The sequence below is a fragment of the Leopardus geoffroyi genome, chromosome C1, assembly GCF_018350155.1.
Source record: "Leopardus geoffroyi isolate Oge1 chromosome C1, O.geoffroyi_Oge1_pat1.0, whole genome shotgun sequence".
NCBI classification, from domain to species: domain Eukaryota; kingdom Metazoa; phylum Chordata; class Mammalia; order Carnivora; family Felidae; genus Leopardus; species Leopardus geoffroyi.
The window spans coordinates 206376211-206388764 of record NC_059328.1 but is presented as its reverse complement, the minus strand read 5'-3'; the positions used below and the strand labels follow the sequence as shown (position 1 = coordinate 206388764).

At 55.7% G+C, this 12554-nt stretch overlaps 1 protein-coding gene across 2 annotated transcripts in view; it reads left to right on the top strand.

Annotated features, from left to right (window-relative positions):
- The first annotated feature begins 11085 nt into the window (after window positions 1-11085).
- PAX3 (paired box 3) overlaps window positions 11086-12554 on the top strand; it is a 98476-nt gene continuing 97007 nt past the window's right edge. The window contains exon 1 of one of the 2 annotated variants that reach the window (XM_045481431.1): window positions 11086-11615. In XM_045481431.1, the coding sequence (XP_045337387.1) occupies window positions 11531-11615 (85 nt within the window). In that variant the 5' untranslated portion in view covers window positions 11086-11530. The remainder of the gene's footprint in view (window positions 11616-12554) is intronic. The other variant, XM_045481432.1, reaches the window with a different exon arrangement.

The following is a 12554-nucleotide window of genomic DNA, read 5'->3' as shown; positions in this document are numbered from 1 at the left end:
TTGGGATTCTCTCTCCCTCTCTCTCTCTGCCCCTCCCCCCTCTCTCAAACTAAATAAAACTTAAAAAGTGATTTTTTTTTAAAGTAGTATCTTAGTCATACTGTTTCGTCTGCAGTCATACTCTTTTTCTCCTTCCCTTCCTCTCTCCCTCTTTCCTTTCTCTTTCTCCGTCTCTCTCTCCCTCCTTCCTCTCCCCTTTTCTGTTCAAAAAATTTTTAATGTTTATTTATTTGTGACAGAGAGAGTCAGAGCATGAGCAGGGGAGGGGCAGAGAGAGAGGGAGACACAGAATCCGAAGCATGACGCAGGGCTCGAACTTAAGATCTTAAGATCGTGACCATGATGCTCAACTGACTGAGCCACCCAGGTGCCCCGCCCCTTTTCTGTTTTAAAGCAATCTTCTCCCTTTCCGGGAGTTTTTTTCCCCCCTATCCCAAGCCTTCCATTCTGATGGTACTTCCTTCTTTTTGAGCCCCCAAAGCTTCTTTCATTTCTCCTTCCCAGGGTGACCTGCCACTCTGGTCCTGAATGCCCCAGGGTCTGGCTCCTGCCTTCCTGGGTCACCCCCTCCCCCCCATGAAACCACACTGTTGGCTCTTTTAAAACTGGGGCTTCCTCACCAATCAGACGAGTAGAGTGCAGCCCCTGCCCCCGCCCCAGGGAAATGTGACCTTGTTCTGAGGGACCTGAAAGTATCATTTCTATTCCAGGGGTGACTCTTACCACCCCATTGCGACAGGGCAGCCTGGGCTTTCTGAGACCCTCTTCAAACAGCTTTGGAGATTGAGAACTTAGGTCTGGAGATGCCATAGGGATTCCCTTTCCACGTAAGCCTGCTCAGCTCTCTCCTAGTTACACAGTTTCTGTTTTTCTCCTCTGCTAGGTAGCTCCAAAGTTTTGTTTCATTAGTAGTTTTTGTGGTAAGAACTGCTCCCTTTAGCTGGGCGGTATATCTGCACACTTCTGAGAGAGCTGTGGCCTCTTTTCCAGCCCCCCTTCAGGGCTCCAGTCTGTTGCCTCCACTTTATCTGTTGGGTCCCTCGGTCCCAAATCTCTGCAGGGAAAAATGTTTTCAAAGCCTTTGTATCAGTAATTTGTGGAGCCTTGTGAAGACACTCTCTCCTGAATGTTCCTGTTTTCCATGTATCTCAGAAGACCACCAGCTGGAGAATGATAACTGGTTCTCTAGGATATTGGGTTTCTCTGGAGATTTCCCTCTCCCATTCCTCAAGAGGTGGGGGCAGCTGCCCAAATCACCCAGGAGACACATACATGTCTGCCCCTACGGTGTGAAACAGGGCACTTCTAGCTCTTCCAACATTTCCCCTGCCTGGAAGGAATTTCCTCCTGTTTGGGGATGGGAGTGACAGGTCCTGTGACAGGGAGTCAGCCAGGGGGGGCCTAGACAGGAAGAAGCTGGGCCTTCGTTTTCTTTCAAATAAAAATACAATTTGCAGACAATGGGGGCCAAGCTGAGGGCCCCCAAACCCAGTGTGGATTTTTGAGCCACAACTATGGGCTCAAGCTGTGGGAAGGGAGGAGACCAGGAAGTCCCAGTCTCCGGGACCTCCAAAGGTGACATCTGCCCTCCTCCCAGAGGCAGAGAGAGGGTTGGTCCTAGGAAGCTTCCACCTGTTTGTGAGAAGATTCAATCCTCCCTGTCACTACTTTGGTAGCCTGAAGGAAGTGTCTTCTCAGTAAGAGGACATCTGCAGGTTTGGCTGGCCAGAGCCTGCCCGAGTTTTCCACGGCTTCAGAATGCCCAGTCACTCTGTCGCTCACTACTGTAGTCAGTGTATATGGTTCCTTCACTCCATCCCTTTGGCCTTATCCTTCCCCAGATGCTCCTTCCTGCCCTCCCTTCTCTTCAGCAAGCTACCTCAGAGGACCTGCTCAGGCTTCTGTGGCTGAAATAACAAGGCCCCCCACCCTACTCCAGCGGTTTATGCCCACCCCTCCTCCCCCAAGTCCTTCAGCACCTCCAGACTGAGCCACATTCTTGCAACCAATCTCCTGACCTGTGGCATTTTTATTCTTTTTTTTTTTTAATTTTTTTTAATGTTTATTTATTTTTGAGACAGAGAGAGACAGAGCATGAATAGGGGAGGGGCAGAGAGAGAGGGAGACACAGAATCCGAAGCAGGCTCCAGGCTCTGAGCTGTCAGCACAGAGCCCAACGCGGGGCTCGAACTCACGGACCCGTGAGATCATGACCTGAGCCGAAGTCGGACGCTTAACCGACGGAGCCACCCAGGCGCCCCTTTATTCTTTTTAGTTATTTTCTGGACGGTCAGCTCTGCCGGGAGAAGGATGACTTTGGTCTGTTTCCCAGCGCTTGGAACAGCACGCAGTAGAAGCTGAATAAGTATGTGTGGAATGAATGAAAGTTCTTGCGTGCTCCCTGTGATCTGCTCTGAGAGCCCAGCCGACCATTCAGTGGGAGATAAGGGGTAGAATAAAATAATCCAAACCACACCAGGGAAAGGCTTCAAGGGCCAGCTTTGCATGTGTCTCGGGCCCTGGAGATGACCAGGGAATAAAGGAGCCTGAGCATTTAATGAGAACTTTCTGAGGGGTTCGTGACGATTGAATGGGAGAATGTCAGACACCAGAATGTGCCAGGTCTGGGCACGAAGGAGGCAGTGGGGAAGAGGGGCCCTGCTAAAGCTGGGGAGGGTGTTGTTAGCAGGCCACTGGCTCTCATACCTATTGGCTCCCCCAGTGCGGGCTTCTCTTCAGGCCAGTGGGTCCCAGGGCTGTGAGCCAGGGCTCTGCGGTTCCAGGGACCCTGCTCGGATGACTGCGAGGTGCGACTTTCCACTTCCGGGGGACCCTTCCTTGGGCCAAGATCGCCCAAAGACGCAAAGGCGAGGAGGCCCGTCCTTTGGAGGGCGGAATCGACTGAGGGCCCGACCTCTGACGCCAGGCTTGACACAGCATTAATAACTGGGCGGCAAAACCAGGAAAGGGGACTAGGAGTGGACCCAGTGTCCCTCGGGGTCGGATCCTCGCCATCAGAACGCAGAGAGCCCAAGAAGAGAGCTTGCGCAGTTTCTACCTCATCTGTTAAGGCCTCTTCAGAAGTCACTGTCCTGTTAGATTTGTGTCCCCAAATCCTTTTTTAATCCAGCAGAACCTCTTTAAGGGGAAGAATCTCAGCCCCAATGGTCCAGGCTCAGGGTACAGAGAGTACAGGACCAGCAAGATGGCGTTGGAAGGATGGGGGTGACAGGGGCTCAGGCTCAAACCAACCCTGGGCCACGTAGAGAGAGGTGGTTGCACAAGACACGCCTTCCCAGGGCACTCTCCAGAGTGAGCATTGGGTCCTTGCCCTCAGGGTTCAGCAGGGCTGCGGGGAACCTGAATTTGTCGACCTCCATCTCCAGCCAGCTTTCCCACGCACGACCTGGAGGCTTCGACCTTTCCGGATTTCTCGCCAAGAACTGGAGCCTCGATACCCCACCCTCATCCCACCTAACCAAAGCAGGCGTCTTCTGACCCCCTCCGTGCCCAGTAGTGGGCCACCTGGGCGGCTTCTAAGATCTTCCCAATTCCATCCTCTGGGCAGCTTTCTGGGCATCCTTGGGGCCTCTGGACTGGGTTTTCTGTCCCCCAGGCCTGTCTCCTCCACCCGGGGGTAAACTGAGCGCCCCCAGGATTGTTGCTGAGCGCAGATTTGGGGTCCGCAGAATCGAGTTTTCTCCGGCTCCTCCAATGAGCGTCGGAGGCCGGAGGGTGAGGGAGGAGGAAACGGGCCGTGAGTGTGAGTGTGTTGACGCCACTGTGTGTCAGTTTCTGTGAGTGTGCACGAGTGCGTGCCCGGATGGGGGCGGGACTAGAGTGGGGGGACGGTCCGGCAGGTCCGGCCTCGCGCGCAGAAGGCTCTGGGGTGCGAAAAGACCTCCTCGCGGGGATCCTTGGGACGCGACCGCCCCACGGAAGGTGGACGGAAGGGAGGAAACGCCAGCTTCTGGCTCCTTCTCCAAAAGCGCTCTGGGAAGGGATTAGGCGCCCCCTGTACTTTCGCTTTGGGCGTGATTGATGCGAACGGCTCTCCGAGGGCCGCGCAATTAATAAAGATTACGCTCGTTTAGTCGAAACGTCCCTCTTAATTAATGGAGAGAAGGGCGCGAAGGGTGATTTATTTGCATTTGCAACACGCTTTCGGCCTCACGGGATTTGCGGCGAGGGCGGCCGCTGGGGCCCAGGACTAATTGGCTATCACCCGGTTGAGGCCGACTTGTTCCGGACCGAAGTGTCCCCCATCCTGTTCCCCTCATGTCGCCGCCTACGGGACCTACTCCCCGGGCCTTACACCTCCATCCCCCTAACTCCGCCTGAAACCACCCCAGATGCAGGTGGGCTTCCCTTCCTCGAGAGCACTAGCCCGGCCCTGGCGGGCACTCCCTGCCCCGCACACTCCCTGTTGCGCCTCATTACCGCCCCCCTCAACGCGCTGGAGGGGATCTCCGGGAGGCCCGATCACCGATCCCCGCCGGGCCCCAGCTTCCGACGGTGCCGTCAGGGAGGGGTTGAGGGATGAAAGGAGCGCTAGCTTCGAGTCCCCCAGGCCAAAGGGGCTCTGGGAACCTACCCGCTACGTATGAATGTGTGATCGTGTGTCTGAATGTGTGTGGGTGAACGTACGTGGCTGTTATGTCTGTGTTTCTAAGTATCTGAGTGATGCGTTTTTGCTAAATAAAATACCACTCTCTCTCCCGCCTTGCTGTCCACCTGCTACAGCCCGGGCGGGGGAGGGGAAGTGCAAACTTTCCCCGAAGCGTAGCCGCGTGAAAACACTCTGGCTTTAGCCGGAGACTTTCTGCCCCTGGGTGGGGGGAGCATGCGCTTCCCACCCAGCAGGGGCGGGGGTGGGGGGGGCGGAGAGTTGGGGGGGAGCTGCGTGGCCGCGTGGAGGGCGCAGGAGTCAGGAAGAGGCTTCAAAGGTTTCGGTAACGACTCCTCGGCCTTTATTTATGCCCCTATTAATACAATATCCATCATGGAGATATCGATCTTTATCCTTTAAACTGATACGCTAGGAATCAATTAGCCATGCAGATTACATTTCCTACATATCCAAATGTTAATCTTTCAGTCTCTGGGCCAGTGATATATATTTTTGCAGCCAGATAGTATTAGATTTCGTTTAGAAATGGGAAGAAGAAAAAAGGCTCTCTGAAGCGCATTTCTCTTGGGGCTACTTGTCTTAACTCTTGGCCCTCACTGGGCCCTGGGGGTCTGGGGGCCAGGATACTTCTTGGAGTTTCCCGGGGCAAAGAAGCAAGACCGCGACGGCGACCAGCGCGCAGGGCCACCGCGGGGACGCGGGACAGCTTTCTGTGACAGGACTCTGGGCAGCCGGTTAGCGTCAGGTCTACACTTCTGGTGGGGGCTCTTTTCAGCTAAACCACCCTGTCTGGCAGGCCCCTTTCGATCGCTTGTGGCGTTCTGGATGGTCAGTTTTCATCTTTTCAGTTTCCCCTCCAGGGTTCTCCCATCTCCAGGCTTCTAAAATCAAAATTATTCTTCTACTCCTCACGCCCCAAACCGAAGGCTAGTTTAAAGGTCCGTCTCCAGAAAAAGAAACCTAATTTAAAACACGAAATCGGTGTTTTCCTGGGGGAAGGGAGATGGAGAGAAACTTTAAGGTCTACGAAGGAATGTAATGGGATTCTTGATGTTTAAGAAATTGGAAGGGTTGAGGCAACCTGTTTAGCTTGTGGTGATTTCTCTTCTCTTCTCTTCTCTTCTCTTCTCTTCTCTTCTCCTTTCTTTTTTCCCCTTCCTTTTCTTTTTTTTCCTTTTCTTTCCTCTCTTCTTTTCTTTCTCGTTCCGTCTTTTTTTCCTCCTCCTTACGAAAGGCTGGTGGAGTCAGGAACGGATGCATCCCGGGGCGGGGGTCCCCTCCTCTGTGCATGGTGAGCTCCCACAGGCCACAAGGAGGCAGGGTGCATGCTGCATGCTGCATGCTTCCTACTATTTTCCTCCAGTCCCTGGCCCCAGCCGGCGTGGCTCTGGGAGCCTCGGCCTCTTCCACCTCCCCCCACCTGTTGCGCTCACTGCTGGGAGTTGGCTGCAGAGTCTTTCTCGCTCCAGGCGAGATTTTAATCCCTGCGGACTTCGGGTCCTGGGTTTACTCACAGCTCTGCTGCCTTAGGCTCCCGTGCCCTCACTATCCAGTGCATCCTGGTTCAACTAGACACCCAGGTCTGAACATTCTTCTCCCAGATCTCTCTTTTCTTGCTCCTTGCATCCGCTCCGTCCCCACCCCCTGAAATCCTCACCGGGGAGAAATTTCCCGCGGGGGCTAAAGATACGCAGGCTGAGGAGCTGTGGCAGATCTGAGCTTTGGCTCAGGCAGTGGGGCCGCACGGAGTCAGACCTGGCCTGATCCAAGTGAAAGGCCTGTTAGCTTTCCCCCACCTCCTCCACTCCCCTCCCTCCTCCCACCTTCGTTTCCCACATCCCATCCCCCCCACTACAGGAGTTCCTGGAATGGTCATTTGCCTTGCTGTTTTTTTTTTTTTTTTTTTTTTTTGGCCTCAGGCGTCAAAGAAACCCTACAGACCCTCCCGCCTCCCGAAGCCCTCCTATCAAGTTCTCCAGCTCTACTCCCGCCCCCCCACGTCAGATCATCTGCCTCTTTCCCTGGGCACATCCGAAGATGCCCTGCCAAGACCCCTCAGTCCTTACCCCCAGGCAAACACCGTGTTTGCTCACCAGCCGAGCAATTGTCGAATTAATCAACCCCCCTCCCTGAGCCGTGGATTCTCACCGAGTTGGGCAGAGCATTTTTGAAGATTAGAGAGGACATATTCTAATTTTTTTACAAGACGCTCCCCCCCCCCCCCCCCCCCCGAGAATTGGGCTCTGGCATCTTGTCTTCCTTATTTGCATAAAAATAATTTTTGTAGAGCCAAACAAACGTCTGTAGGAGACAATTTGCCGAGAGATTCATTCTCTCCCTCCCTCGCTGCCGTTAAACTTTTTTTTTTCCTTTTACATCTCTCTTCTTCCCCTCCTTCCCTTTTCCTTTCCTCGTTCTCCTTCTTGTCTTCCCACAAACCATATGTTCTTTATTGAGAATCCGCTCACACGTTCCCGGCCGCTCCCCCAGCGGCAGCGGCACCGCAGGGGCAAAATCACTGTGGTTGGCGCACATCACATTTCAGTGCGGCGCCCAGATCCCCATCCAGTCCCTAAATCCGACCTCATCCCGACTGATTTTCCAGTGGGGGAGAAGAGCGGCGCCAAAGTTTTTGACAAACAACTGCGGGGGGCCCAATGATGGTCGCCTCGCCTGGCGCTGCGCGGGACGGCGGGTTTAACCCAAGCGTTCACCAACCCCGGATCCTCGCATCCGGCCAAGACGCGCGTGGTCCAGGACTCAGTGCTTTGCCTTTCCCTCGCGTGAACGCGGGGCAGCCTTTCTGCGAAATTGAGGGCTTCGTGGTGTTTGCTCAAACCACAGACTGCAACCCCGGGTGATGCCTGGGACCCGGCGAGCGGACAGGCACGGCCCCGCGGGGCTACCACGCCAGGCTGCCAGATCCCGCGGCCCTCCCGTTGGGGCAAAAAAGGCCTGGGTGGCTGCGTGGCAGACGTCCCCGCCCGCGCCACTCAAGAACAGTGTTTTACATAGATCATAATTTTCTTAAGGCCTTTGTCTGGCTAGAATGAGGTCGCCTCTTAGAGGCCAAGAGAAGTCCGGGGTTCATGAAAGGCTGGGTCCACAAATGCGAGAGCTGCGGGCTGAAGGGCGTCCTGCGGCCCAAAGCAGATGGCACCGGACCGCGACTGGACTGTTGATCCACACGTCCAAACCCAGGAGCGGGAGAAGCTTGTTCAAGTGAATGCTGCACGCTCGCCCCAGGCTTGGACAGGCAGCCAGCTGTCTATTTCACCTGACGTTCCTCCGAAACTCGGGGCAGAGGAGGCATAGGCGAGTTATCCTTCTCCCCCGCCTCCCACCATTATCTTCCTATTGCCCTCAAGGCTTCAGTGGCATTTTGCACGTGCACGGATAGCGCGGGTGGACACCACGTTCGTTCTTGAAACTGTCGTAGAGACTTTCCTGCCTGCTTTCTGGGTAATTTGTCAGCCTGGGGAAATGATGCTGCCTTCCAAACCTGCGTTCAGTGGCGCAGGGCGAGGGCGCTTGCCTTCCAAGACCCACTTTGGGGCCACTCCTTTGTCAATTGGCGACTGTATCGCGCCCAGAGGCAGCGCGGAGACTCTGGCTCAGAGGCTTGGGAACGGGGACCGGGCCTGGGTGGACACTCCCTTCCTGCTCCGGGGAATGGGGGGGGGGGCGGGGGTAACTTCTGCTTCCGGAGAGACTTCTGAAAGAAGGGAGGCACAAGCTTCGGAGATAGGGAAGGAGTGGCTGAAGTGTAGAACCGGGGTTCGTTCTCGAAACCAATCTGGAAAGCCGGGAACCACCCCACCCTTCCGCGACCTGTTGCGCTCGTCTATGTCCAGGCTCCGGCTCCGGGCCTGGTCTGGTTTGGCTGCGAGTGGGCGCCATGGGCCCGAGAGCCTCAGCCAACGTCGCTGTCCCGGCCTTCCCTGGTCGGAAATCAGGGATACCAAGTTCAAGGAACTTGGACTCCCGAGGTCTTTGGATCCAAAGTGGCCCCGCAGCCCTAATGACCCAGCTGCCGGGAGACTGAGGGTGCCCTCTCACCCACCTCTGAGTCTCCCGGGTCCTCTGACCGCCACCCGCTGGAGAGGGTACGAGTTAATCTGGCTACAGAAGAAGAGCTCTCCCGCAGGGGAAGGCCGGGGAGTAGAGATCCTGGAGCTTGAGGCCCCCAACCCCGCCCACACACACCCTGGTGGCCTCCATTTGTACATTTTTATAGCAAGTGGTGGTCGGTTTATGGATGCGCATACTGGACTGGCTTCCATGGGTACTTCCAGATCCAGTTCGACCCGCAGTACCTCCGTTCCAGGATGCCCCTGGCCCTGCCGCTCACGGTTGCTGGACGCGCAATCCGGGAGAACGAGTCTGCAGCCCGAGCACCTTCCCTGATCTGCAAGCTTTGGGGAAGGAGAGCACCCAGCTGGAGCGCGCCGGGTCAGCGCCGCGAGGGTTTGGAGACACAGCCCTCGGCTCAGATACAAATGAGACTCAGTCCCGGATGTTCCTGGGTTCCTTTCAGTGGCGAGTTGAGTCCGCATTTGCTCTCTTAAAATACACCTTGGGTACCTCCCTCTTCCAACTACCGCTGACCCTAGAAAGTGCCCTATCGACTCCACTCAACTTTTTAAAGACAGAAAACTAAAAAAAAAAAAAAAAAAAAAAGAATTTCTAGGGCGGGGGTTGCAATCCCTGAGAAGTGGCTTAGGAAGAAACAAGGCCGTGGATTTTGGTGATCCCCAAAAAGGAAATGAGAACGTTTTCCCCTTGACAAATTGAATCATTTTATGTAATATCAGGTTAAATAGGGCTTCATTTTAAGCGGTGACTCTCCTTTGTACTATGAATGCACATCAGCCCCCCCCCCCTTTGGTGAGTGAGGAGATGTCCAGACTTTTTTCCGTGTTTCCAGAGGCCTGTCTCCGCAGCTCGGAAGGTCAGTCAAGCCTTTTAATGTTGAAGCCCAGCCAGCCGAAAGCTGCCTGCTTTTCCCACTTGCGAGTGGATTTTTACAGAACCAACCCCCAGAAGGTTGAGCAGTTATAAGCTACCCACCCCCCCCCCATCCCATCTTCCCTTTTGAGTTTGCCTTAATTAGGGGGTGGGGAAGTGGGGTTGGGGGCCGCCTTCACGTAAAAACTGTCAAAGGAGTTGGGGGATGGGGGACCTAGAGAGAGGGGTGGAGAACTCCGGCGCAGGAAAAATTCAAAAATCGTAAAAGGAAAAGGGGGAACATGAAGCCCAGAAGTCATTGTTTCCTTTATTTCAAAGGGAAAAACCTGCCCGATTCTCATCCTTTTGATTGATTAAGGCCCTGAATACCTCGCAGCCCCAGAGTGACAGTCCTTGAATAGACTTCAGCGAATAAAGCGCAGGCAGAGCGCGGGGCTGGCACTCGGGGTGTAAAGGAGGCGAGTTCGCTGGCACTTACCAAGTTATAAATAAAGGGCTATGCACAATGGTACCTTCTCTAAGGACAGACAGCCTTTACAACACTCCTGGCGTCATATCCTGCTGGGGACACTTCAGCTCCTAGCCAAGACTTCACTCCTTTTATTTTTCCAGCAGTTTAGTCTGAATACCATAATAAATTCCTGAGAACAAACGCAGCAGCCGGGCAAAACTTTAACATATAGACACATCTCTGCTGCCGCATTGGGGATCCATACCTCGAGATTTAGAGCTGGGGCTTCCCAGAGTGGGTTTTTCAATCAAGAGGCGGTTTTCTTCTCCCTCCCCGCCCCAGACTTCAACTAGCGAGTCCTAGGGCCTCCCCAATGGCTGCCGAAGCTCCTCACCACTCCTGCTCCCAGACCGAGAAGACAAAAGAACTTTATCAGCACACTCCGGACTCCTCCTGGGAGGAACCCCACCGGGAGGACCCCTATAACAAACCTAGGCCAAAGGGGCATTGACCAGAAGAGGGAAAGCTAAACAAGGGTGGGGGGGGCGGGCGGAGGGTCCCAATGCCTTCTTATTGGAATTGCGCCCCTCCAGTGGTTGTAAAACAAAACAACAACAACAACAAAAAAAAAAAATAGAAAAAAGAGTCACAGAAAAATAGAGACATAGAGAGACAAGGAGACGGAACGGGAAGAATAGAGTCAGAGACGGAGAAAGCCACACAGAGATACACAGAGGGAGACAGAGACAAAGAGAGCAATAGAAAGTCAAGGAGAGAGGGACACACGTGAAGTGAAAAAAAGAAACAGGGTACTCCTCTCCTCTGCGCAGCTGCCTCCTCCCTCGGGCTGTCTCTCCCAGGTTCCACGGCTCTGCCCTTCTCTTCCGGGCAAGGGGAGCAGCGTGGGTCCCTCTCCGGGCCGGCCAAGGCCTTGGCACCGCCGGGGATGGGAAGAGAAAGTGGCCGCTGTCGCCCAATCAGCGCGTGTCTCCGCCACCCGGGACGGTCTCCCCGTCGGCCAATCGCAGCTCAGGGCTCCTGACCAAGCTTTGGGTGAAAGAACTAATAAATGCTCCCGAGCCCGGATCCCCGCACTCGGTGTCACGACGGGAGGAGATTCAGGCCGGCCGCGCTCCCACCCCCACCCCCCCTCCCTGGCTCGTCGCGGCGCTCGCAGCCCCCTCCCCGGCGCCCCCCGCCGCGGGGCCACTCGCTCAGACTCGAACCAAACTTCTCCGCCCTGGGCTCGCGATCCCGGACTCTGAGGCCTCCCTGCCCGCCCCTTTCCCCGGTTCCTTCCCGAGCCGCTCTCTGGACGAGGAGCGAGCAGCCCTCCTGCCCACGTCCCTCCCTCTCTTTCCAGCCTTTTTGGGGAGGGGCTCCCCACGCTCGGGGGCAGTTCCCGAGAGCCGCCAGCACCGCGCTCGCCTTTCTGTTTCGCCTTCACCTGGATATAATTTCCCAGCGAAGCTGCCCCCAGGATGACCACGCTGGCCGGAGCCGTGCCCAGGATGATGCGGCCGGGCCCGGGGCAGAACTACCCGCGCAGCGGCTTCCCTCTGGAAGGTAAGGGTGGGGGGGCGCCTCAGCGCCGCGCGGAGCCCGGGGCCCGAGCCGGGCTGCTCCAGCGTCGCCACAGGCTTCCTCGGCGTGCCCTGGGAGCCCCATTCCCTGGGTGCCCCGACTCCCCCCCCCACCCCGAGCTAACAGTCGGGGAGAGATCTCCGCTCGATTTTCTCCCTGCAAACAGAGCGCAGTTCTTTCTGCAAACCCTCGCGAAGCTCGGCGGCCTGGCCTGCTCCGGGCCGGTCCACTTTCCTCTGCTGTTTTGCAAGTGCGGCGGCGGCGGCGGGGAAGGGATGGACCGGCTTCTGAGCGCCAGAAAGCACCATCTCCGCATTTTGCCAACCCCAGGGCCTTTCAAAATTGTCGCGGCTGCGCGGACATTTGCTAAGCTCTTGTTAGTTCCGAAAGAATTTTCTCGCCGGCCGCAAAGTGCAGTGGCAGGAGCCCGGTGGCTTCGTGCTTGGAATTTTTAGTATTAACCGATTAATTACTTAGAGTTCCATTCATCTCAAGTGGCATCTCGAAGTTTCCATAAACCCTTTTGGGAGAACTGCCTTGCAGTCATCCAGAAGGGAATCCCAAGGCAGGAAGACTGGATAGTCGAAGAGGTTGGGGCATCAAGAGCGGGAAGCTGATCCAGAGGCGTCCCCCCTTCAGGCTGGGTCTGGAGTAGAATGTCATACCTAGAGCATGGATGGAGGTGAAGGGGGCTGCCTGCAGACCCTGCTGTCGTCTGGGTCCCCAGGTGTAACAGGTGACTCGCTACCACCTGAGGCCTCCTTTGGGGACCCTCTGTGACCTTTGGCTGCTGCACTCTCAGCCAGAAACCCCAAGGGCTGTCAGCTCCTCTGAGTCCCTTAGAAAAGGAGTGGTTCCAATTGAACGGGGTTTCGGGGGGAGTGGAGTTCAGGAGGCCAGCGTCTGGGTAACCTTCTCTCT